The sequence below is a fragment of the Scomber japonicus genome, chromosome 20 (genome assembly GCF_027409825.1).
Source record: "Scomber japonicus isolate fScoJap1 chromosome 20, fScoJap1.pri, whole genome shotgun sequence".
NCBI lineage: Eukaryota > Metazoa > Chordata > Actinopteri > Scombriformes > Scombridae > Scomber > Scomber japonicus.
The window spans coordinates 22,878,497-22,905,433 of record NC_070597.1 but is presented as its reverse complement, the minus strand read 5'-3'; the positions used below and the strand labels follow the sequence as shown (position 1 = coordinate 22,905,433).

The following is a 26,937-nucleotide window of genomic DNA, read 5'->3' as shown; positions in this document are numbered from 1 at the left end:
CTCAGATTTTAAGTAGTCAAGCTGTGTGCCATGTCAAAATGTGATAAATGTGACATTTAGAGGATTGTTGCAACACTGGTTAAACCTGAGGTGAAAACCTGAAAACTCCTGGAGGATATGTTACCATGGTAACTTCAAAAAAAATTAATTAGAAACCGGTTTATTGGGGCAAGCCTGGTTTAACCGGCCATTCTTCATCGTGACACACACCTCTGGTGGCTCATAGATCACGCTGGTTTTTACCCTCCGTCTACAAAACTAAGCTTCAGCTCTGAGGAGCATCACAGAGTGTCAGAGACATGCTGTGAATCACCTCTGATGAGGAGGAAAAAACAACACCGCCAGCAGACACACTTTGCCCACAAAATCTGCTTTAATTGATTGTTAAAAATAAGTAAGGCTAGAGACGCTGTAGGAGTACAAGATGATGATGTGTGTGTGTGTGTGTGTGTGTGTGCGTACTGCTGACTTGGAGCAGAGGGAGTCCTCACCAAGTTGACAAGCATTATGCAGAGGAGAGCGATGACACAGACCTGTGGAGGGGGGGCGAGACTTCCAGAGAAAGTTTTCTGTATCGTGCTGTGGTGGGATGAAGTTCATTTTGACCCCCCCTCCTTTACCTCCCCCCACTCCGGAGATGAAAACTGATTGTGTGTCAGTGTCTCGACTTTGAAAAAAAAAAAAACAAAAAAAAAAAACAGGCCTTGCTAGCTCCCCTCTCCCTCCATAGTGCATAGCTGAGTAAATTCACCCCCTACAAAATAAAATTCATATCATTGCAACAGCAACAATAAACCCCCAAGCCGTTTTCATGTTTCATACATATATATAATCATATATATTCATATTCAATGTACAAAGATACATTCTGAATTGCAAAGGCTCAAATCATTGAAATAAATACTGAAATGGCTAAACTGCAATAATAACATTTCTCTCCTCTCTTGGAGAGAAGACACACACACACGGCTCTCTGATGAGGACAGGCCTCGTCTGATACTGTTATACAAAGAGCACAACAAAAACACACACATACCAGTGCAGTCTACTGGTACACAGAGGCCATACATTACATATCGTGTGTACTAGATGCCTTAAAAGACAAGACATAAAAAACAAAAACAAAACAGGTCATAAAAATAGATTTAAAAGGGTTTTTTTTTTTCCTTAAAGATGTATCAAATTAGGAGGGGATATTGCTGAGAAGGTCGAATCACGTGACGGCGGCGTGAACGTTAAAGTTTGGACCTCGAAATGTGAAAGTAAAGGATTGGAGACGAGGCGGTGGCGGGGGGGTTATTTAACCGTCAACGTGGCCGCTTCTTTTTATTATCTGATAGTAAAACAGCTCCGGCACATTCTCTTCTCTCACACCCGCAAAATATTCAGCATCAAAAGTCTAAAAAATATATCTTATCTACAACCCCGGGAGCTCTGTTACAAAAAGCTAGCTTGTTATCTACACGGAGGCAAAACGCGCTGCTGAAAAAGGTGCTGCGTTCAAGAAAAATCAGACACGCTCATTTCAGATTCAGCACGCGGCTAACTATCCGTCTTTAAATCTTTAACCTTTGGTAGCAAACGTAACATTCTTTCAAGAAAAATATATAAATACTTTGTCACACTTGAAAAGCCTTTCAACCTTTCAAACCGTGATTCCTATAAGGCAGCTATCAATGTTCATTTCAAGATTTTTTTTCGGGATGTGTCTACTAGCTGGAGCTGGTGGAGGCTGAGACACGACGATTATTGGATTAAAATGTATGGTCTGTGAATGTGTCAGCATTGCAACCAAACTTAAAGGATTTACAGGATGTAGTGGCGGGAACATTCTGCTTTCATAATTAAGGGCTTTGTCAGTGGAAGTGTCACTGAGGTATAAAAAAGGTAGCTTCTACCTTTATTACAGCCTCAGTTTGTATCTCATGTTTTAACTTTTACATTGCAGTCAAAGTGCTGAGCAGCACGGTTTCTGAAAAATAATGACTCGTCATATTTTGCTGCTCTGAAGGTCTTTACAGAATCCTCAAAGACTTTTATCACCATCTAAATGACAAAATATCCTGTGAAATAAACAAAAAAAAGTTTTTCAAATTGGAACTGTAGCCAGAAATCACTAATTCATTAATGTGTTTTTGTATAAAAATAATAAATATTGGAAAGAAACATTAATCTCTAACAATATAACTAATTATACAGTATAGGTCAGATTGTACAGATTCTGAAAGATGATGATGCATCATTTTTGACTAACTACTTGATAAACGGGTTAAAGATTAGACTATTTTTTCATCCAGCTAGTCAGAAGAGTCTTTAAGGATTCTGAAAATACCTTCAACACACTGGTAATAGTTTTTAAGTGAATGCTCAGCTCTGAACTGAATGTAACTGTAACACATGAGAGTCTGTGCTCAAACACACTTGATAGGTGAATCAGCTGTATTGCATTTACCTTGATCCAAGAAACAGCTGGCCATCGATTCAAATTGTCTTGCATACAATCAAAAGCCAAGTTCTCTTCAAAGGATGAAAAAAATAAAAAAATCAACATGAAACAGGATCTGTCATCACAAACCTCTTCGGATCTGGATCGGCTCCTTTTTGCATTATTGCCCAAATGTTATGCTATTTCAGGGAAACAGGGTAACACACACAGGTGATATGGCTTGCATTGAATCAATCATTTGTCTTTGAAATGATTGATTTATGCTGTCAGTCCAGCATCAGCAGACAGAGGCTGGACTGTTGGGAGGGAGCCTCCAATTGTCAGGATTCAGATGTGAATGAAACAAAACAAAAACAGAAAGTAAAGGTTGTGTAGTCAAATAATATTAAAAGAAGATCAAGAGGCATTATAACTGATTGGAATTTAAAAAAAAATCCTTAAAATAAACATGAAAAACAAGAAAACAAAATAGGAAAAAGAAAAGTAATAAAACATTGAACATGCAGTTGTGTGTTGGAGCTGCAGAGAGCAGCTTCGGCTTGTTTCATTCTTATTGTTCAGCTTTGAGGAAGATAGAAAAAAAAATAAACAGAAAGTGCTGATTAAACTCGCGCCTGCTGAGGGGAGTCGTTCCTCCTGATTTCCTCTTGCAGGGCGACGGGTTTGAGAAGGAAGGCGGATCGGGGCGTTAGGGTGGGGGTGAGGTGGGGGGGGTCGGAGGTCAGAGTTCAGTCGTCGTTGGCCAGGATCTGCCAGACAATGAGGTGGCTGCGCTCTGCTTTCGCCAGCGGGGACTGCAGCTTCATGGAGGGTTCCTCGCCCTCCTCCGCCTCGCCGTCCTCGTCGCCTGGACACAAACGGAGACGCGGTGAGATACGTGTGTTCTGTAAAAGCTGCTGCGACCGTGACCCCAACTGTTTCATCTGATCGTATAAATAACTCACCCATCCTGAAGTCGATGTAGCCTTCTCCTCCGCTCATCACCAGCATGGACTTGGTTCCTTCCTGAGATGTGGCGTCTGCTGACTTCTCACCTGCTGCGTCTCCTGCGCCCGTCGATGATGGAACTGAGTGACCTGAAAACACAAAGACACACACTGTAAATAACAACAAACAACGGCCAGGGTGCAAGCTCAGAGAAACACCTTGTATTCAGGTCATTAAGATAAACACTTTCTCTGTATGAATGCAGAGGACACTGGTGTAACATTTGCTTCTTATGACACTGTTGCATTATGGGTTGTGTAGTTTTTATTTCAGATAAGATATTATTAGTTCCACAATGGAGAAACTTGCAGTGTTAAAGCAGCATAGTGGAAAAGCGCAAAACACAGAAAGATCAATAAAAAGAATAAAGAACAATAAATAATAAGTAAGTATATAAGCAATAAAAACATTTTAGAATAAAATAAGAAATATTACATTATGTATGCATTATACATATTATTATTATTATTATTATATAATATGTTATTATATTTTGTCTGTTTATTGGCCTATGTGTTTCAGACAGAAGCTTCAACCTTGAGCTTTTAATGAGCTCCTCTATCAGTTACTACTGCACTTCTTTTAATAGTTGCATTTTACTTGACTTTATGTAGTTTTTATTTTCCTCTTACATTCTATCTTTTATTCTTATATTAAACATTGCTTTATGCTCCTTTCACATGAAGCACTTGATGTAATTTCCTTTGTTATAAAGCACATTGAGCAGCATTTCTTGTATGAAAGGTGTTATTATTATTATTATTATTATTATTATTATTATTATTATTATTATCATTATCATTATTAATAAAGTCTGCACACTGTAACTTACAATGCAGGTATAGTTTAATGGGATATCACTATACCTGCATAGGCAGCTACAGTGTGCACACTATTTCTGCCTTTACACATTTACTTCTTTGGTCCAGCATCTGGTTGTTAGTTCAAGATGTGCACGTCTACCACACACCTTTTTCCTTATGTGTTCCAGCAACAAAGAAGAGCTCTGATTTTGACTATGTGTTTTATCTTCATGACTGCGCTGTAAAGTAGGAATGTGTGGTTTGACTTCAGCTGCTTGTGATCACCTTGCATCTCCTATTTTTAAAGCAAATATCTGAGAATCTTTGAGCAGCAGTTTCAGCGTGGATGTTTGACAGCTCTGGAGGAAAATGAGATTCTTTCTTCTCCAGTGGTGACAAACAGTGTTAATTAGATCTCTGCTCCTACACAGTGCTGAGATCAACTGCTCATGTTACTGTTTCTACAGTCATGGTGAATGCCTTTGTGTTGTATCATCACAACAATATGATATCAGAGCAGAAGATGTTCAAAATGTGCTGATACAACATTACACCATTCACAATACAGTGAAGAGTCATTAGGTTAGTTTATATATTACACTGCTCAGTCCAGTTTAGTGTAACAAGATGATTTTTTAACATTAAAATGATAAAATACATTAAATATGGATGAATTGATAAATCAGATTCTGTATGTGGTATGACAAAGTTCATCAGATGCCCATTTGTTTTTGGATGAAGGTATTGATGATGTTATTTTCCACCTGACCTGTAACCATAGTTAGATCACAGCTGCCACAAACCGCAGACAGTACGAGCAGGTAAATATCAGTATGTAATACTGTCTAACTTACTTTTATATTGTCCCTTCAGAGCTCTGGAGAGTTAGTTTATGCTGAATGTAAACTTTACAACAACAAAATGTCTTTTTAATCTGATACCTGTGGTGTGGGATTGGTCATGTCAGGTCACATGACTTTCAAAATGTGGATGTGTGTTCCCCACTTTGAAAACTGTGTAAACCAATCAGACTTGGAAGTATTTCATATGTCACTCTTACAACAGGAAATACTTAGAGGGTGAAGACTTCACAAACAGGAATAATGTGTTCTTTAAATAGGTCCTTTTTCAAAATAAGTAGAGGCTAATACAGTATTCACTACACACATACAGACCCACTGATGTTATTACAAGGGAATCATTTTCATCACACATCACTGTATGGATGTAACTAAAAGGATGAGAGATTCATAAGTTTCAAAGTAAAAAGATAAATGCTTTGATGTCAGAGTTTAGTAAGAAGCAGAACATTAAAGGTAAGGTATGTGAGGTTTGTGTTTACCTGGGACAGCAGTGAAGAATTTGACAGCATCCCTGTGTCCATGGAAACAGAGCTGAGCGTGAGCCATGGAGCAGTATGGAACAAACGTCCCGGCTGTCACTTTGTCGCCACTGTCGTCTCCGTAGACACTGACGACACTTCCTGGTTGGTTACCTGCAGCTTTGGGTACCTTGTTGGCTGCTAAAAACAGGAGAGTACATGCAGTGTTGTTGCTATAGTAACCAAGATAAATGCTGACTGATTAGATTTAAGCGATTAAATGGAATGTTTTGCTCACAATCTGTCAGAGGGATGGAGATGATAACTCCGTTGCCGGTGCCGATCCACAGACGATTACACGACACCATGAGAGCCGTGATGCGTACGAATGAGAAGCCCAGTTTGCCCGTACCTGACAGTAAAATATGCACAGTCAGAGTTAAAGCAGATGTGTTAAACAGAGGACAGATATTTGGTTTCAGACAGGCTGGACTGACCCAGCATCTTGCTGACGTAGGGCTCGATGTCCACGTCCTGGAGGTGCTGGAAGGTGTGAGCGTGGAACAGCCTCAGAGTGGAGTCCAGCCTGATGGACACCCAGATGCCGTCACCGTCCCAGGCCAGCTGACGCACCTGGCTGTCTTTACGAGGGTGGGCGTCGAATGACTTCTGCAGAGGGAGAAGAGGAGAGGTTTATTTATATTTTTATTAACTGTATTTCTAAACACATAGATGCATCTGTACTGTATATTTCCTCATGACTTCATGATCATATGTAACTAAGTACTCAGTCATAATGTTTGTATATTGTGTTTCTATGTAGTCAACATATATAACTATGTGATTGTGTGCAGGTATGTGATTTAGGACGTCCCTTTTTAATTAGTGACAAAAGTTTTTTTGAGGTCAGTTCTTTTCATGGGCCTTGAAAAAAAAAACAGGGAGATAGGAAAACATGTTTTGAGTATAGCGCACACACACACACACACACACACACACACACAGGGGACTCAACCTAACCCCTAACCTTAACCACTGACCCAATTGGGGACCTGGCTTTTGCCCTCACTTGTAGACATTGTCCCCATTTAACTAGTCCTTAGAAATCTGTCCCCAAAAGTAACCTACAAAAGGACACACACACACACACACACACACACACACACACACACACACACACACACACACACACACACACACACACACACACACACACACACACACACACACACACACACACACACACACACACACACACACACACACACACACACACACACACACACACACTCTTGCCAGTAAAAAGCCAATATGAGTCATTTATCAAAACATCCTTTTCAACTGCTATTCCTACAGTTAACCACGTGTGCTATATTCTAAGAAATTCCTCATACTCAAAATATGAATAAATTCTAATTTGGTTGTGAATGACTCATTTTTCTTGCACTGCAGAAAAATAATCTAGAAAGAGTCTCAGAGAGATTAAAGGTACTGATAAAAGCAGTAATACTGATAAAATCCTAACATTACTCATCCTTAGAAGTGATTTCACTGAAGAATCAGAAATCTACTGTTGTATCTTTTTTGGAGACAGCTGCATCTGAAACTTCACACCTCTTTGAGCCTATTAAAATGAGCTCAAGCTTTTCAAGGGATCATCAAAGACCTACATTATAATGTAATGCATGTACAAAATTCCTGATTCTGTCTCAAATAAAACCTTATACTAAGTGAGTGTGCATTTAAGTGTGACTGTACCTCTATCTTCATGGCTTTGGGCTGCACCACGTAGATCTTGTTCCTGTAGCCGCACCACACCTTGTCGTGCACCACTGTCATGCAGCGGATGGAGTGGTGAGGTCTCCCCAAATCCAGCAGGTGGTAGTTGGTCAGATCCCACTGTCCATCTGACGCAAGCACAGGAAGTAGAGATATAAGCGTGTGTATTTACTGATAAATAACAGGAAGTGAGTTCTTTAAGAGTTGCTGCTGTGTGCTCACCTGCTCCTCGGTGGAAAATGGCTAACGTGCCGTCAGACAGGCCGACCAGCACTCGCCCTTTCACGTGACTGCGGGAGAAATTCTGTTCAATTCTCACAGGCTGGATAAGACTTTCAAAATAAGAGCAGGATAAAAAATAAAATAAAAAAAGGTTATCTACATGAACTTACACTATACCGAGCACCGAGTCCTTCAGCTTTATAGAATGGAGACACTTCTTCCACTGAGCCACAGATGAGTGGACGTACACACTGGAAAGAGAGATTATAATTATAAAGATATCTATAGAAATGTGAATATTAATCTATTAATAGACACAAAATTGAAGTCTCACTATCCGTTCTGTGCTCCCAGCCACATGGTGGGCAGAACGCTGCTCATCTTCTGAGCCTCCTCTCTCATCAGGTCCTGCTCCTCGGCATCGGGGTTTGAACTCACGCCGTCCTTCACCAGATCGCTCTCCCTGATGATCGCAGACATTGAAGACACAATAAAAGGTTTTAACGATGATGTGATGTTGTTACTCGGTGGTTTATTTTATGGCTGTGATAATAAAATCGGAGGTTTTAATGGACAAAGTGGGTCGACCTCTGAGAGTAGCCGGCGGGAGTCTCGGCCGTGTGCTGAGCTCCCAGCGGATCAGTGAAGACGTGCTCGGTGTAGACTCCCCTCAGGCTCTCTCTCTGGTCGGCGAGCTCCGCGCTGGCCTCCGTCGCCTCTGTGGCCTCCTCTGCTGATCTGGATTCTGTAACGAGGACGCACTCTGTCTCTCAGTGAACTATTCATACATGCGCGGCGGCTGATAACGCTTCTGATGGATTTTGCTACCGTTACCTGCTTCTCCGTCCGTGTTTCCTGGACTGTCTGCCGTCTGAGGAATGGCTGCCGCTCCTTCGGCCGTGCAGCCCACCACGGTGATGCCTCCCAGCACGCTGTCGCCGCCTGTCGGGCTGCTGCTGGCGGCTGACGAGCTGCCTTCTCCCACGGGTCCAGCCTCGGCGTTCAGAGACACTTCTTCGCCAGCTGGGTAGTCTGTCTCTCTGGCTCCTGAACGACAGAATGCATATGAACACATGCTGTGCCTTCAAATCAATCAGGAAGAATGTCTGCCTGTTTTGAGCTGTGGTTGCAGTCATCTCCTCTGAACCTGAACTGGAAAGATGCTCAGTGCTGTCTGAGTTTCCATGGTGACACTGACCGGTCATCAAACACATTTTCTACAGACAATACTGAATTTTTACCTCCACAGTGATAGACCTGTCACAATAACTACTTTTAATGGACGATATATTGCTGTAGGAAAAAATCGTGATAAATGATTTTATCGTCATTTGAAGATCATCTTATATCACTGATATAATGATAATATAATAGCATAGTAATAGCCTCTTAGCTGCTAATGTGAAGTGTGGCAATACTAATGATTAAGCTCATGTCCATGTATCATACAATAAGTCCATATATAGACATGATGATGCTGATTATTACGTTATTGTATGATAAGTTGATAATGTAATTATTGTGACCGGCCTACAACAGTGAACAAACATATTTCTGCACATATTCTCCATCTGACTTCTTACACTTCCTTATTTTATTGTGTAAAATAGTGTATATAAATGTGTTTGTACGCAGCTTATAATGCTGCATCAACTTGTGAATCCATCAGTGGAGAAACTGAATCAAGAAAGACATGCTTTTCTTGTGTTTTGTGTGTGTTTGGAAAGGTGCTATAGTAATAAAGTTTCTTCTTCTTCTTCTTATTATATGTTAAGTTGTAACTTTAAACATGTATTATGTCATCTACAGTATATATATTCTCTGCTATAAAGAAAATTGATCAACAAATGCCAGTAACAGAATCTTTCATCTACGTTGAATCACAGCAACAATCAGACGTGTACATTCACTCATTCATTCATTCATTCATTCATTCATTCATCAGCTGACCTGGCACACTGGCCATGCAGAGGACGTGGGAGTTACAGACAAAGAAGCCCTCCAGGATGTTTCCAGGCTGGTTTGCGTCTATGACCACAGCTTTAGTGGTGGACTGTGTGCTGGTGCAGATCCACACCAGTGATGACATCTCCTCCTGATGCCTCAGCTCCTTCTGCTGCTCCTGTAGAGACACATGAGAGAAGAAGGTGTTATGACGGCTCTTTATGATCCTATGTTGATAAAAGTTGCACTGAGACCCAACGCAATCTCACCTCCAGTTCTTGATCCAGTTGATCCAGGCTGTTCTGAGATCCAATTTTCTTTTTGGGGCTCTCTGGTCCTGTCACGTCGCTGTAGAACACGCTGGCTCCTACGATGGAACCTCCGTCTCTGGTTTTACCTCCGGACAGGTTTACACCGGCTGCACACCACAGCTGGAGACACACACACACAGTTAGAGCAAATACACTGATACATGACACTATTTACAGTAAATACATGAAGGCTGGAGGATAATACCTTCATAGAAGCATCTTTCTCATCCAGCGGTCTGAGGAAGACGGGGACAGGTAGATTCTTCATCTTACCGTCTGACTGACCGCCGTTAGCCTGTAAAAGAAAAAGAAAAGAAAGAGATTCACATCTTGTTTCTGTTCTAAGCTGCCTTCTCATGACTTCTTATCTCATCATCCACTCGTCTACTCACTTTGTACTTCTTGGGCAGACTCCAGCCGTAAGCCTGCACTCTGCCGTCCTCCTTCTGGACGTGAGCTTTGACCTGCTGGTACTGAGCCCTCTTCTGTTCTCGCCTGGACACAACGTTATCAGCCGCCACTCTGCAGGACACAACAGCAGCTCACTGACAAACATGTCTTTTCTAGAGGAGTTATAAGCCACCAGAAACTGTTACTGAGAGCAGTTTGTTGAAAGAGCAACCTTCAGTTCAGGTGTTTGTGGATCATTAGCATCTATTTAACTAAAACAGTCTTTAAATGACATTGTAGCTGGTTCATTTCACACTGGTGCAGGCCGGTTTATTAGGCCTGTGACTTCATCCTGCATGCTCAGCATTACATGGACCCATGCAGAGAAATATAATCCCTGTGATTGACAGCTAGTTATGTAGCACTTTGCTGCGTCTTACATGTATATTTATCTTCTCTGCTGTCAGAAAACAGCTCAGGAAGAAAAAATGAGTGTAACTGGACCTCATGTATCATATCATATATAAATAGGGACAAGATAGAGGCATTTTATACCATGATATTTCAGCCATAGTCACTGTGTGTTGGCTATGTTTCACATCTTTCACTCGAGTTTTTAATATTTTGTCACACTCACATGCTGATGTGAATGTTTCACCATGGTTACCAGATGATTTGAATACATATGGGGTAAGCTATATTACAGCTGCAACAATCAGTTGACTAATCTCTCAGGTCAGCTGATCAGCAGGAAGCTCACACGCCTCTTCTGTCTGCTTTTAAATCTCTTCTTAAAACCCATCTCTTCTCTTTAGCCTTTCACCTTATAAAAGGCGTTGACTTTATTTATTTGATTTGATTGGATTGTTTTTATTGTATGGCTGTTATTTTTACTCACATTTTATGTCTTTCAATTTATTTTATTTGTATTTTATGACTCGTGAGCGTCTTTTATTTATTCTTGTGTACAGCACTTTGTTCTACTGTGGTTGTTTTAAAGTGTTTTACAAATAAAGTTGGATTGGAATCAATAAGCCGAGGGACATAAAATCCAAGGGCCACTAATCATTATGAAAAGAAAAAATGCTACAATTCTTTATTTCCAGCTTCTTAAATTTGAATAGTTTCTGGTTTCTTCAGTCTTCTAGAACAGCAAACTGAACATCTCTGTTGTTATGGACGGTTGCTTGGGACAAAACATGACATTTTGTGACATTTCTTTTAACCGTTTTATAGACCAAATGACTAATTGATTAATTTAAAAAAAAGATCAAGAGATTGTTTGAAATTGTTGGACAGTCTGAGTAAAGTTGTCTAGTCTGCACCTGATTTTGACTGACAGCTTTCACACCAGCCTTAAGGCTCCAGAGTCTGATTAAACTGCAGCAGAAATTTTGGAAGCCAGTAAAATGTGTTTTAGCAGCGAGGCCTCGTTCAACAAACAAGCTTTCATAAACAGTAACCAACAAAGTCAGCGTGCCTGACTTACTCCTCGTTGAGGAAATCGAAGGCTTTGCTCTTGTCGCTGGGCAGCTGCTGCAGGGCGCTGCTCCTCTTCTTGACGGACGGCTGGATCTGAGAGGTGGGCGCGTTGTACTTGACGTTGACGGGGGCCTCCACCGCCGGCTTCTTGGCTGCCCCGCCCGACGAGCTGAACAAACGGCTGAAACTGGAGGTGTAAGGGCGGGCGCAGTGGACACGGCAAAAAAAAGAGAGAAAGAACACACAGACAAACGTATAGAGGGGGGTAGACACAAGCGGTAGCTCCAGCAGCAGAGGTAAGGGTTCAACATTTAAAAAAAGGGTAAAACCTGCCCCCCCACCTCCTCCCAGGAATATATATATAGATCCTTTCCCCCATGCCAACACACCATGCCCATTTTCACACTGATATGCATGTTCCTGTTAAACTGTCTTATCTCCCACATACAGGAGCAGAGTGTAGGAGCAGATGTCCAATCAGAATGCAGGAGAGCAGGGAGCGCGGGGTTAATATTGGGCACTGACGAATTGGACGTTAGTCGACAACACAGAGCAGAACAGGTCTGGACACAACACCTTTAAACCCTCATCACACTACATCTGACTTTGCAGGTAGCTTTCTGTTATAAACAGATATGCAGATGTGCAGCATATACTGAACATCTGCATTTCTGCCATATCATCATGTATATCTATATAGAAGAAATGAACTGTCTTTAAGTGTAAATTCCCATATTCCCGCCTTCCCTCCCAAGTCCCAACACACCTCCTGCACACAGACGTCACAACAGGGTATAGAGGGACACACACACACATGCACACACACAAACAGGGCAGGAGAGATGACGACACGTTGGTCAGATTATGCTTCTCGTTACACCCGCAGCTGCCGCACACCTGCACCCTCCGCATGATGTCCTCCATCACAATCCCCAAACCCCCAAACCAAACCTCATTCCTGCTACACCTCAACAAAGGAGAGATCTGATCACATGACCTCTCATTGGTTATATAAGCCAAGATGCAAAGTTCGTGATCTTGCTGTCATGCTTAATTTGATCATCTCTCCTCTGTTGAGAACACCAGAAGCCAGGCAACATATGTGTCATACATGTCAAAGATTTACCTACATCCTGGAGAAAACAACCATACATATGAAATACAGGAAAAAAAAACGAAATGAGGAAAATAAATAACTAGTAATTGCATGGTGGTTGATATTTAAATATTTAAAAAGGATGAAAAGAGGCGCTTACAACTGCCAGAGGCTGGATTTCTTCTTCTCTGGAAGAGCTGGGTTCTCCTTTGACGCCCTGAGAGAGAGGAAACTCACTTTAGATGAAATGCAATGTGTTTTAAACGGAGCTCTCGTTTCTTTGCTCCTCCTCTCTTACCGGATCATCTCTGTCCATCTGACGGCCTCCTGCAGCTCCATCAGCCTCTCTTTGTACTGGTTCCTCTCCATCAGGACTCTGGCCATCTCCACTCGGGTGAAGCGCTTCCTCTGAGCGGTGGGAACGTCGCTTTGCTGGGAAAAACGCAGGACGAGACTTATAAAATGATTCTCGGCTCAATCTATTGACAGAAGCGTGTGAGTTTCAAGTATCTTACATCGTCCTCGTTCTCGGTCTTCGCCTTCTGTTTGCCGTCGTCAAGCTCTGCTCGAATCCTGTAAGACACCAACACGGGTCACGTTCCATGTCTGTATCCCTAAAGCCAATATCTTAAAACTGCTGAGCGGGCAGATTTTGCAGGATCCACTCACTTCTTGAGTTCCTCTTCTAACTCTTTGTTCTTCTCCTCAAGTTTGGTCTTGGCCTGAGTGACGGCGTCCAGCTCTCCTCTCAGGACTTCCTTCTCGCAGGACACCTCGTCCAAGCGTGCGATCAGGTCGTTCTTCACCACGTTCAGAGCATTTCTGCAAACAAACACACGCGCCTGTAAACACACATGTATATTAAACAGAAGGGGGCAGCACTGTTCTGTTTTTATGCCTCCTTATCTTTATCAATATTATGAATAAAGTGATGTATGTGTATCCAAACTATGTGTTCGGCATCAATTAACACTGCTAACTGATTTGGATTGATTGATTATGTCAGAGTAATAGTTCTGAATGTGTAAAGCAGATGTTTTCTAACTGTGAGCCTCCTCCATGACTTCCTTCTGCTTCGATTGACAGCTCAGTAAAATCTAAACAGACATCATCATGCATACATCTGCTTACGAATCATAAAGACTAACTCCAGAACTTGCCTGAGAAACATCACATTTTGAAGTTTTCTTCAGTATCAAAGTGACAGTCATCTGGACAATGTGATAATAACTCATTCAGAATTCTCTTAATGGCACCAATATGACTAAGTGTAAACAAATGTCAACTTCAAGATGTAACTCTCGACTAACTCACCAAATCCATAGCAACATTATACATGACATTTGCAGTTCCCAAAGCATTGTGGGAACTGCAGTAAAGCAGTGGCAGGTGTATGGGAGGAAAGTGCGATCAAAAAATGAGAAAAAGCTCCCGCACACTGTCTCACTCACTGCTGTTTGCTTTATTAAAGTTCCCTTCATCAGGCATGGATGAAGGTCAGAGAGACTGAAACGCTGCAGCAACTTAATAAAGCAAACAGCAGTGAGCGAGGCAGTGTGTGGGAACTGTAGTTCTAAAAGTGACAATGTGATATTCCCCCAAATTGACAGAAGAAAAAGAACAAAGAATAACAGAAGTGAAAGACTCCGTTTGAATGAACTTTTTTCATGTTGAACCATCAATATATTCATAATACAATAACACTAATGCTTACTTATATTACTTATATTCCTGGAACACTGATGCTCCTCTATCCATTCACATATACATACAGTATATACTCATATTTGGCCTGTACTGAGACATACAGGTAAAAAACTCAATTATCACAATTTGACATTGGCCCAGGTGGTGATGGTAGATGGTGAGTGTTGTCTTTTTTGGGGGTGAGAGGGGGGGGGGCAATATGGCCTTAAAAAAAAGATAAATACTGATATACTGGTATTTAACCCTCCTGTTGTCCTCGAGTCAAGGAAGGAAAGGAGGGAGGGAGGGAGGGAGGGAGGGAAGGAGGGAGGAAGGACAGGAGGAAGGAAGGAAGGACAGGAGGGAGGATGGAAAGGAGGAATGAAGGATGGAGGAAAGAAGGATGGAAGGAAGGAAGGAAGGAAGGAAGGAAGGAGGGAGGGAGGGAGGGAGAAAGGAAAAGAGGAAGGGAGGAAGGAAGGAAAGAAGGAAGAAAGGGGGATGGAGGAAAGAGAGAAGGAGGGAGGGAGGAAGGGAGGAAGGGAGGAAGGAAGGAAGGAAGGAAGGAAGAGAGGAAAGAAGGAACAGTCAAAACAGATGGGGTCATATTGACCCAGGAGGACGACACGAAAGGTTAAATTCATGTAGTTGAGATAGCTTAACATTGTTATTAAGAGTACTAACTTGGTCTCCAGCAGCTGTGTATTCTCTTGGATAAGATGTTCAACTTCACGACCCATACCTGAAAAATCAACAAAATACATATATCATCAATTCATGTGCTCCATTATCAAGTATTAATAAAAAAATCATGTGAATAAATGAGTGTTTCCTTCTTCTGTTCTACACACTAACATGTTGTTCTCTCAGTCTTACCTAAAAAGTTGTAGTCTGAGAAACATGCAGGAGATGATGCAGATCAGAGAGAGCTTCATTAACATTAAACAACATTACTGTAAGCTTATCTGTAGTCTAACAGCATAGCACCACCACTCTAATCTGCTCTAGTGCAACCACATGAAGACCACAGAGGGAGAATGGGGGAGAGGAATGACAACAAGACAACGAGCAGCTTCATTGATACACACCAGAAAACTCATCTGTAAGGACGATAAAGCCACGACAGCCAAACGAAAGACGGTTCAGAGAATACGACAGGAAGAAGAAGACGGTTTGTAAAAGTGGAGACTGTGGTCAAATCAGAAGGAATCATGAGAGAGAGAGAAAGAAGGAGAGAGAATTCTTACCCAGCAGGTCTGCTCCATCGTCTACGTCTCCTATGAGGTCGTTCCCTGCAGACGACAGCTCCTCAAACAGAGATTCGGTGTTACGGTCAAATGCTAGATTCTCTATGCCGCCTTTATTAGGTGTGCTGCAGGGACAGAGGAGATAAGATGATTAGATAAGGCTACTAGAGAAGTCCAACTTGAAGGCTACAATGCTGACAAGTATGATGTCTTATTCTTTTTGTGCTTCAGAGCCTCATTATTGTCCAAACAATATCAAGAACACATCAGTGAGTCACGCTGTTGCACCGGTTGACATGTTGAGACAGACACACACACACACACACACACACACACACACACACACACACACAATGTAGTTTATTATGACTCAACCCCAAACACACCAATTGTGAATAGGTGGGCTCTATTTACAGATATTTGAGTACAGTTAGCACAAAACTACACTGTCCAGCTGTTTTCTTTTAACATATTGAATCTGTAAAAAAAAATACAACTATATATTCAAGTTCTTGACCAGTAGTGGTTGATAAAAACAATATGATTTAAATCTTCTGTTAGAAATATGGACTTGGGGCTGAACCCTAGACAACAAATAGAGTAAGGAAGTATAGTGAGGCAGACAAACACATTGCTGCTTTTTGTCTTTCCATTGGATTAGAAACTAGAATTAAGCAGCATTATCCTTTTACACTTTTTGTCTGATAACCAATTAACCATTGAAGTTCTTTTCAAAGCAGTTTCAAGCTAATTTATCAAACATTCATTTGTTCCAGCTTCACAGTTTTAAGACTTTGCAGCTTTTCTTTGTCAGTTATGATAGTAAATTGAATATGTTTGGTTTTAGACTGTTGGTTGGAAAGAAAATTTTCCAATATTATATATATTATCAGATAATGGAAAAAATAATGAATAAATAACTGTTGATGGAAACAATCATTGGTCGCGGCCCTGAATCAGTCCCGTACCTTGTTCCTTTGCAGCCGTCGAGGTCCATGTCCAGTTCAGGTGTGGACTCTATGATGGCCTGAACCTCAGACTTCTCCAGGTCGTCTGACACATCTGTTCCAACCAGCAGAGAGACAGAAATGTTACACAAAAACTAAACAATTCCTTCTATAAATGAGTTAAATACAGTACTGGTAATGTATATGTATTAACTAACTGCAGTACTCACCACCACCAGCAGGAGTAGTGACAGAGTCCTGACCCTCGTGTCCTTGCTGACCCTTGTGTCCTTGCTGACCCTTGTGTCCTTGCTGACCCTCGCGTCCTTGCTGACCCTCGCGTCCTTGCTCACCCTCGTGTCCTCGCACACCTTCGTGTCTTCTCTGACCCTGCTGTCCATCCTGCACTGCTGAGATGTTCTTACTGCTGTCCGGCTTCCCGCTGCTCCAGTTCAGGTTCTTGTTGAGCCCGTCTGAGCCTCTCTCTTCCTGCAGGGGCGTGCCCGTGGATTCCATGGTGACGTCTGAAGCGGCTGCAGACAGTGGTGTGGCGGAGGCAGAGCCGGAGCCGGAGCCAGACCCAGACCCAGAGCCGCCCCCGAGACTGGACCTGGGACTCGAGCCGGCGGATCCTCCGTCGTGAGTAGAGAGCGGCGTGCTGGACTGAGAGCTGCCGTCGTATGCTGATGATGTGGGGGTGTTTGTTTTAGAGGATCTGCCTTGTAAAGACGCTGCGGCTCCGCTTTTTGAGACGCTTGCTTGGTTGGATGGGGTGCCGGACTTGGAGCCTCTGCGGTTGGAATTGGCCAGTTCATCCTTTAGACAGGAAGAAGAAAAAGAAAGTCAGGGTACATAGAAAGAAAACAAAAAGACATTATGAACCTCATATGAAGTCATATGCAGCTTACTGATGCAAAACACAGTGACACAAGAAATCAAAAACCATCACTCCATTCACAAAATAAACTTAAAAAAAAGGTTATTTTTCGCCTTGAAAACAAACAAAAAACCCCCGGACATACATGGTGATTGATAGGTCACATGATGACAATTCAATCCACTGAGGAAGACCATTAAATGTGACTAAAAGCTCAGGAAAATGCTAGTAAGTGCATGTTGAGTTAAAGGAATAGTTTGACATTTTGACTGTTCCTCATATCTATGCACTAAATATGAAGCTACCATCATTTCCACTACCTGACACGGTTTTTAAGCCCTTCTGGAGAGTCTCTGCTGTTGCCTGGCAACCTCACATTAACTACAGGAAGATGGTAACTTCATAGTGAACAGACAATTATGAGAGTGGTATCAATCTTCTCTCAACTATTCCTTGAAGATCTTTTTTTGTCAAACTACATGAACCTACATTCATCCATCTATTAAAATAAAGCTAGGATAAATGATGTTAATTAGATGTTAACGCCGACTGTGTCAAACTCGCCATGCAGCTAAACCCAGCACACAAAAATACACTAATCAAAACAACATGCAACTAAGACACTCCACCTTTCGCCAATCAATATGCAAAAAATTGTCAAAACTGCTAATACAGGCATAAATATAATCCTCTTGATATCACTTTTCCTCTCATTGTCAGTTATGTGAAGCTTCGAGCATTGAACCACCTCACACTGGAAAAACTTGACTGTGTTGCTTTCATAGGTGGTGGAGGTGGCTGGTCAGCAGCATGCAGTTTCATTGAGACAACAGATGTTAGCAGCTGTATTTCATCACCTACGGCACTCTCTGCTGCTCCGCGACTACTACACACCATACAGCACTACACTAGGTTAGTGTGTAACAGTCGGAGGGTTAGGTACAGGTCTACCTGGTCCTGATCGGCCTCCTGATTGGACAATTTCTCCTGCGAGCTTTCACCTTCCACTCTGATTGGTGAGTGTTCCTCAAACTGAGGGATATTAAAGGCTTTACTCATTCATCCATTTAAACAATGAGAAATAAATAAGCTAGGGGAGAAAAAATGACATCATACCACACAAAGGAAACTTCAAACCTAAAACAAAGTCAGGTAAATTGTGATGTTTCTTATAATATGGATGTCACAGGATCTAAAACAAATAAATATGTTTAATTTAATTTAATTTCATTTAATAATTTCTAACTAGGGCTGGGATTTTTGATAAATAGTCATCAGTAATTTGGGTATAATGACTAACTGGGTAAAGGCAGATAATCATAACTGATATGAATAAAAACAGCTGTAGGAAAAGGCTGTAATCTTTGGGTGAACTGTAGCATTCGTAGCTTCCTCTGCTACAGAAGGTGACCTGCTTGGCTTTGTCTTCCTGTGTAAATTAATGAAAATGTACACTAAGGTTTCAGCAGCTCTCCGTTGCCATGTGCGGCATGTAGATTTTCCAAGCCCGCATTGTTTGGATCTGTGACACCAGCGCCTTCAGTGCTATAAATAACACTGCTGCTGATGGAAGAAAAATCAATTAGGACGACAACAACAACAAGATGCACCCATACGGATCCCTCTGTCACCTTGAAACACAGAGGAGACTTTAAATTGAGCTATAAGAGAATTCAACTTGTATTCCCAAAATATGTTCCCACTCTTGTTCCCTGCTCTTTTTTCTCTGCTAAACTCACCTACTAGTCTCTTTCTGTACTGATGGGAGTATTTCCTTTCTCATTGCTTGTCTGCCTGCTGGCGTCACCCTTTTGTTGCTATAGTAGCGCCTAGCGGCCCGCTGGGAGGTGAGCTTCACTCCTCGGCTGCTCTGCTGATGAAAAGATCTTCCCTAACGCTCCGAAAAATTCACACACACACACACACACACACACACACACACACACACACACACACCCTCTCGCCATGGTGAGAGAGAAGGGATCACTAGCTGTAAATCTTCGGAAAATGTCAAGTCAGAGGACAAAAAACAAAGGCAGCCTCTGTGTGTCTCTACTGCGGGTAACTGGTGAAACAGCTGAGTGAGGGAAATGTACTGAATCAGGCAATCTGACAACAGAAGTTCAGATAACCTGAGTAAAAACACTACTACTTAAAATTCAAGTACAATTTCCACCTGACCCTGTATTAGTGTAATTATGGCAAATGAATACTTATTAGGCGCTCATTAATATTCATGATGCAGCCTTGCTTGCAGCATGGTTTCCAACAGCAACAATGTGAAGACACTCTGTCCTCCCCCCCCCCCCCCCCCCCCCCTCCCTCCCTTGAGGTTAAAGGCAGGCCCCCGAATGGTACCACTTCCTCTGCTTGCTGGGCTCCACGCCACCCTGTTTTACACACACACACACACACTCAAGGGCTACTAAAAATTCTGGACACGTTGAACAATCCTTTCTCTCTACAAAGCAATGTACTCTTTATTTTGGTGTTCGCTGGCATTGAGCTTTTTTTTCTTTCTTTCCACGCACTCTTTTAAGTGAATTGGAGATGATGTCACCGCTCTGCTCTCCGTGGGAAGCACTACAAAGCCAACTTCAGACAGCAACTTCATCGTTTTACAGCGACTGATTCTTTTTAAAACACAAATCAAGACTTGAAAGCGGGACATGTGTGTTTGTGTCTTTACCTTGAGGCTGGTGTTGGAGCGCGGGTGGCTGAGGTTGTTGAATCTCCAGGGTTCCGACGGGGTGTCTACAGGTTCCCTCTGGAGGTCGGGGGTCATGCCATCAGTCCCAGGAAGCTGGAATATTCCCATGGAGATGGGACGCTCCTTCCTGGTTACACAGAGAAACAGGAAGATGGATGACTAAACAGGAGAAAGAGCAATTCTGAAGAAAGGAATAGACGAGTGTTTGTGAGACCAAGTTACCATCACGCTATAATACGGTGGAGGTGGAGGTGGTAGCTAATAGTGTTTGTATTCTCATCACTCAACATGTCTCAACAAGACATGAGTCACCAGCCTCACTAATGGCTCAGTGACGCTGGACTTCAACTAAAAGCAGGCATCCTGTCTACCATGTTCTCAGTTTAGGGTGTTAGCATTTCTTACATTTGCCACTCAGTACTTAACACAAAATACATTGAGGCTGATGGGAATGTGAAAAGTTCTGCGGTTATTTGGCATAAATCAAAGCAATGGGAGAATTTAAATTTTGACCTGAAGATTAGGCTAAAATAAAGTGAGGAAATAACCAAAGGTACTACAATTCAACCTGTGTGGGGATGTCATGGTGTCAGTAGGATTCATCCTCTAGGCAACATGAATATCAGCCCCAAATTTCATGGCAATCCAGCCAATAGTATTGAGATATTTGAGTCTGGACAAGCATGTTGGAGTGACCAGTCGACCGGCCCAAATTTCATGGCAATCCATCCGATAGTTGTCAAGACATTTCACTCAGAACCTCATAGTGTGAGTAGGATTAGTCCTCTGGGCACCATGAATATCGGCCCCACATTTCAAGGCAATCCATCCTCTAGTTGTCAAGATATTCACTCAAAACTTCATGGTGTCAGAAGGATTCATCCTCCATGTACCATGAATATCAGTCCCAAATTTCATGCCAATCCATCCAATTGGTGTCAAGACATTTCACTTTAAACCTCATTAGGATTCATCCTCTGGACACTATGAATATCAACCCCAACTTTCATGGCGGTTCATCCAATAGTTGTCCAGACATTGCACTTAAAACTTCATGATGTTAGTAGGGTTCATCCCCTTTGCACCATGAATATTGGCCCCATGTCATGGCAATCAATCCAATAGTTATTGAGATATCTCAGTCTGGATAACAGTGTTGGAATGACCATTCCACCATTTGACCACTGCCATCCGTAGAGCCTCACTGCTAGTGTGGCTAAAAACATATAGGATTCTTTTGGTAGTATAGGAGACTTTATGCAAGGAAAGCAGTCCTGACAACAGCATGGTGTAAGAACATGTGATTTACACAAAGCAATAAAGAGTGTATGGTGTGGTAGTATACATCTCACACTACATGAAAAAGGTTGGACATCTCCTCATTAGTTTGAGTGCTTTCGGCTTTCTGTCTCCATGTTGTGATGAGGTTGGTAGCTTTAGGCTTTCATGTTTGGAGTCCAAAGTCACCTACGTAACAGATTATACATTTCATTTGCTTTTGTGAGATAATACAGTTGGTTTGTAATATCAGCAGACACTTTAATCAGAGCATTTCACAGCACAGTGAAGACGTTCCTGATCGAAAAAGTGAAACAAAACAAATCGTGATACGACACTGAGTTAAACTTCGCAGAGAGGTGTCATGGCGAAGGAGTCCCTTGAGGCAGTTTTGGTGCTGAAGTGGTGGGAAGAGAAATAAAGCTGCTTGCCTCATAAACTCTGTCACCTCCCACCTATTAGCTCACACAATAACGCAAATCCATTTGTATTTGTCTCTGTCGTGGATGTGTATTCTGTGATATGAGTGTGTTAAGAAGAGGTCAGCTGAGTATACAAATCTCAAGCTCTTATCATAAACTCACTTTGCTCTCCTTTTTTGGAGGGGATGTGAGCACATTTTAACTTTTAACATCATGTCACTACATCGGCTCATCAAAGTGGCACACAGGAACACACAGCACCTATTAAAAACTCCACTGCAACGTATCAGGAGCAGCGGCCTGTCTCATTCCGGTGACTAGGTATAAAAAAAAAAGCATTTTGTACAGTAGTAGCAGAACAATGGCTGCTGTGGTGAAAAGAGCAGCCGACAGGCACCGGTGAAAAGCCGCAGCCCCAAAAAACAATAGACACACCACCATAGTGAGTAGAAGAGGTCACATGCAGGCCACTGATGGTCACCAAAGCTGTCTTTTGTTATTTGAACTGAGCAGTGAGGGGGGGGAAAAAAGAAATCACATGTTCAGTATCAGACCACTGCTCATCTTGAAAATGATGATTTTATTATGAGAATGACCATTAACTATACATTTGAACTGAAATATGAGGTCATGTAGTCTAGATATGATGTAGCCATTTCTCTCTAACTCTCTTGACCTACTTTTAGTTTGCAGTCTCATACTGTCTGACTATATTACAGCCCCCACATGGCAGCAACACTGCGCCTGCATGGACACAACCTGGCTGCTGCTACAAAGACAAGGATTACAGTGGATATTGAGTAAGAAATAGAAAACAAGAACAGACACACACACACACACTCACACAGTACCTGCTGGGTCTGGGTAAGGAGGGTAAAGAAGGCAGGGCAGGTAAGCCGCCTGTAGAGACAGAGTAGTGAACCAGCAGCAGCACTGACAGAGACACCAGCACGGCAGAGTTGATGACCACCGCTCCCCCGACAAAGCCGAAAACAAACAGCAGCATACACCCGGGGCTCATGGCCCCCCCAGATCGTGGCCCAGTGCCTCGCCGCCGGGGACCGGGGGAGGGAGGTTTGTTGGGTGGGGGGGCACGGCCGATGAAAGCAGATTAGCTTGGGGAGAAGAGAGAGGGGGGGCTTCACCACTGAGGGTCCGAATTCACCTTGGCAGACTTTTCTTGCTTTTGATCTGACATCGACAACTAAAGGTAAATATACAGAGGTGTGCGGTGTGGTGTCCTCTTAGCTGGGGAGTCACTGGTGGAGAGTGGAGAGTGGGTGCGCGTCAAAATGATGAGTGATCACAGCGGTGGCGGTAATCCTGGCAGCAGCAGCAACAGCAGCAGTGGTGGTGACTGATTACAGCAGAGCAGCAGCAGCGGCGCGGACAGCAGAGCAAGTAGATGATCCACAGAGAGCGGAGATCTCTTCCTCTCGCAGGTGTGATTCTGTCTTCCTTCCTGCCCCCTTCACTCTCTCTACTCTCTCTCTCTATCCTCTGGCTGAGATGCGACGCGCCTGCTGCTGCTGTGCGCTCTAGAACACTCTGACGCTCTCCCTCACTCGCTCGCTCCGATGGCACCCGCTACCCCTCCCCTCTCCATCTCCCCCCCTCTCTCTTTTGGATGCTGAGGCAGCTCGTTCCATATGCCTCTTCTCAGGCTGCGGCTTATTGGCTGCAACGCAGGGGGAGACCGATCAAAAAGAGTGTGTGTGTGTGTGAAATAGAGAGGGAGTTTGGCAGTGTGTTTGCATTAAGTGGAGGGGCTACTGAGGGGCACAGTGTAAGGTAGATTCAACTTCTATAGATACAATATAGCGCAGGTCATAAAATATGACAGAGCTGAAAATCATACTACTGAGAGCTGCACACTGTTCTGAAAAATTGTGTGTGTGTGTGTATGTGTGTGTGTGTGTGTGTGTGTAGGCTCGGCACTGTGAAGGAGCTACATGCCTCACACTGGAGACACTGAGCGCACAACAACTGTTGCCCGGGTGTTACACCAGTTGCAGCTCAGTGGCAGAGTGACAAACGGAGAGCTGCTGAAAACACAAGGGCATGATATCTGGACTAATGTTTGCCACAAGACACTGATTCAAAGTCTCTTCTAAAAAGCTACCGTGAAAAAGACGCTTTAATTGTGACATATGTCCCAGTGAAACATTTGGGGGCGGTGTACGGTTTCAAAAAGGATTTAAATCAAATCTTTTGCGTTTAATTGGATCACTAAAAAGCAGGTGGGGTTTAGAGTTTAGCACAATATGGAGCTACAGAGGACGACTGTTGGCTCCACACACACCCAAACATATTGTTGGATCAGGAGGAGGAGGGGGGAGAGATGGATGACATTTTTTGCCTACCGAAATCCAAACACACATCTCTTCCTATCTCTCTCCATATCTCTCTGTTAGCTGCTATGACCCACAAATAGTGTAGTTTTATAAGACTGGTGTGATTAGCTACTCACCCAAAGTCATATTTGATTAGATTATTTTTTGTCAAAGCCCCTGAATGCAGGTCGAACCATCAAACATTTGCCTTGAGATAACTTTTGATGTGATTTGGTACTATATAATCAAAATTGAATTGTAACCATTTTACAGACAGAGATTTTGATTTGATTGCATGTTTTGATTAGACTATTAGAATTATATTGAACACTTCACTTGAAATGAGCCACATGACCAGACACCCAACACCCCCACCATTAAATCTCTTGGTCACAGTGTGATGCTGTGGGGAGGTTTTCCTGTATGAAGTGAGAGGAGGAACATGAATGCTGCAAAATATTGAAAAGACTAGAGTTGGTGGATGTTGTCTGCTAACACATAACCTGAATGAACTGATGATGGTGATGTAATGACAATGGAAATTGATGTTCATATTAACTGTGGGGTCTGCTGACCTCATGGCTCATAATCTCCTCTGCAAATGAGCAATCACCCACAAAGCTCATCATCCCATCGAGGCAGATTATTCTGACAACAGCTTGGATTTACACACATCCTCTATCCGTCCCACAGCACTTAACTTTCACTCATTTCATTTCATTCCTCAAGTGTCTAATGTCTCTCTATACTCCCTGACCTTATTACAGCTTTATAGTCGATTACTCTCACTCTCAACTAACATTTATCTTTACCCACAAACACTCTCACATCTTTATTTTTTAACTTTTTGCATTTGGCTGGTTCTTCTCTCCAGTTCTTTGCCCTGCATTCATTCCTTTCCTCCTTTTCTCTGCTGAAACTGCTTCTCTGACCTATTTCTGCTTCTCTCTCCTGTAGGGAAGATAAATGTGTGTAGGCGTGGAGATTGCAGTGGTTAAACCTGCTCTGCTACAGGGTTGCAGACATGAAGAATCACCCACATATAAAAACACATAAACATACGGTGACTGTTCATCTTGTTAAGTCCAATAATAATAGTATAGTATAATAATAGTAAAATCTAATTTTTAATGGGAAAATATGTCATTAACTTCTACCTAGAGATAAGTGCAACTGAAAATGATGGGAGTTTGATATAGCTTAAGAATTCATCTGCAGTGAAACAACCAAATTATGAAGCGCCATTGAACATCAGCAATCACAACATGTGGAGGAGGAAGAAAAGGAAGAAGAAGAACAGGATGAAGATGAAGGATATGGAGGCAAAGAATATGAAGAACTAGAAAACAAAGACGAAGAATACAAATATGAAGAATACCAACACGAAGACTATGAAGATGGAGATCACGGAGAATAATACAAAGATGAAGAAAGCGAAAAGGACGAAGAAGGAGACCACAAAAAAGAACACAAAGAAGAACACGAAGAAAAAGAATAAGAAGAGGAAGAACTAGAGGAACAAATTCAAAGAATACGAAGAGGACGAAGAACACAAAGAAGAATACAAAGACGAAGAACACAAAGACGAAGAACGCGAAGACAAAGACGAAGAACACGAAGACGAAGACTATGACGACCAAGTAATCAAAGACAAAGAATGCGAAGATGAAGAACTGTACTTTTCCTCATCGAAACCTGCTGCCTTCATTACCCACAATGCAGCTCAACCACCAACAGTTGAGTGTGATATGGAGGTGTTATGCAGTGACCATGCTGAATAGAGATTGAACACAGTATGATATGACAGAAAATGAATGTGAAGGAGTGTTGAGGCTGTCTCACCTCACTCTGCCTGATGACACAGTGCTAGTATCAGGCTCTGCTGCTGCTGCCTGTGCGTGCTGGTGTTTAGTTCTCTCCAGGTGTTCCATGTAGCTGTGGATCATCTGGAAGGTACACAACACACACGCTAATTAACATTTGACTCTTTCGATAGAATTGAGAATTAAATTACAGTAGCTGTTAGCATAATCAGTCACATATTAAGCTTATTGTGTTCAGGCACAGCTGCAACAGTCAGGCTCACAATCCATGGAGTAGATGTATCAACAGTGTGTTAGCGACAGCTTTTATTAGACTCGTGTCGTGTTCTCTATTCAACATTATTCAGATAATTAGTTGGCTGCTGGAGCTTCAGAGGTTTGTTTGGACATCTGTTTGTGATATAATACATAATACATGGAGCAGCAGAAACAACATTCATCTTCAGATACATTTTAATCACCTTCAACTAGCTCACTCCTTTGTTTTTTCTATCACTTAAAGGTCAGGAATCTACGTCAATGAAATCTCCTCTTGTAATATTTTATTCATTTTCATCCAATGGTATTCATATATTCATGGTTTCCTCTTTGAAAAGCTCCTTGGCAGCTTGTCTCTGTCTCCTCCTGTTATCTACTTGGACATTTATTCTCATGACTCTTGTCTTTTAATGCTAAAACATAACTATATTTCATGCTTGTCTATGGCTGCTGCTTTGTTGGTCATGTGTAGCTCACAGGGGCCTCACACACTATATATGGGACTGTGTTTATGTATTTCTGAATCTTCTCTGAGGCATGCACTCATTTGAATTCTAACTGGCATGATTGGCTTT

At 42.3% G+C, this 26,937-nt stretch overlaps 1 protein-coding gene across 1 annotated transcript in view; it reads right to left on the bottom strand.

Moving 5' to 3' along the window:
- Positions 1-400: 400 nt before the first annotated feature.
- Positions 401-26,937, bottom strand: part of spag9b (sperm associated antigen 9b) — a 41,473-nt gene continuing 14,936 nt past the window's right edge. The window contains exons 4-29 of the mRNA XM_053340873.1: positions 26,124-26,227; positions 20,228-20,375; positions 16,892-17,477; positions 16,683-16,776; positions 15,715-15,839; positions 15,152-15,209; positions 13,451-13,603; positions 13,297-13,354; positions 13,080-13,213; positions 12,942-12,998; positions 11,693-11,872; positions 10,206-10,335; positions 10,019-10,108; positions 9,772-9,933; positions 9,509-9,680; positions 8,393-8,605; positions 8,147-8,303; positions 7,893-8,021; positions 7,729-7,809; positions 7,559-7,626; positions 7,316-7,464; positions 6,055-6,226; positions 5,856-5,969; positions 5,579-5,758; positions 3,391-3,522; positions 401-3,293 (exon numbers count right to left, since the gene is read on the bottom strand). Of these exons, the coding sequence (XP_053196848.1) occupies positions 3,175-3,293; positions 3,391-3,522; positions 5,579-5,758; positions 5,856-5,969; positions 6,055-6,226; positions 7,316-7,464; positions 7,559-7,626; positions 7,729-7,809; positions 7,893-8,021; positions 8,147-8,303; positions 8,393-8,605; positions 9,509-9,680; positions 9,772-9,933; positions 10,019-10,108; positions 10,206-10,335; positions 11,693-11,872; positions 12,942-12,998; positions 13,080-13,213; positions 13,297-13,354; positions 13,451-13,603; positions 15,152-15,209; positions 15,715-15,839; positions 16,683-16,776; positions 16,892-17,477; positions 20,228-20,375; positions 26,124-26,227 (3,765 nt within the window). The 3' untranslated portion in view covers positions 401-3,174. The remainder of the gene's footprint in view (positions 3,294-3,390; positions 3,523-5,578; positions 5,759-5,855; positions 5,970-6,054; positions 6,227-7,315; positions 7,465-7,558; positions 7,627-7,728; positions 7,810-7,892; positions 8,022-8,146; positions 8,304-8,392; positions 8,606-9,508; positions 9,681-9,771; positions 9,934-10,018; positions 10,109-10,205; positions 10,336-11,692; positions 11,873-12,941; positions 12,999-13,079; positions 13,214-13,296; positions 13,355-13,450; positions 13,604-15,151; positions 15,210-15,714; positions 15,840-16,682; positions 16,777-16,891; positions 17,478-20,227; positions 20,376-26,123; positions 26,228-26,937) is intronic.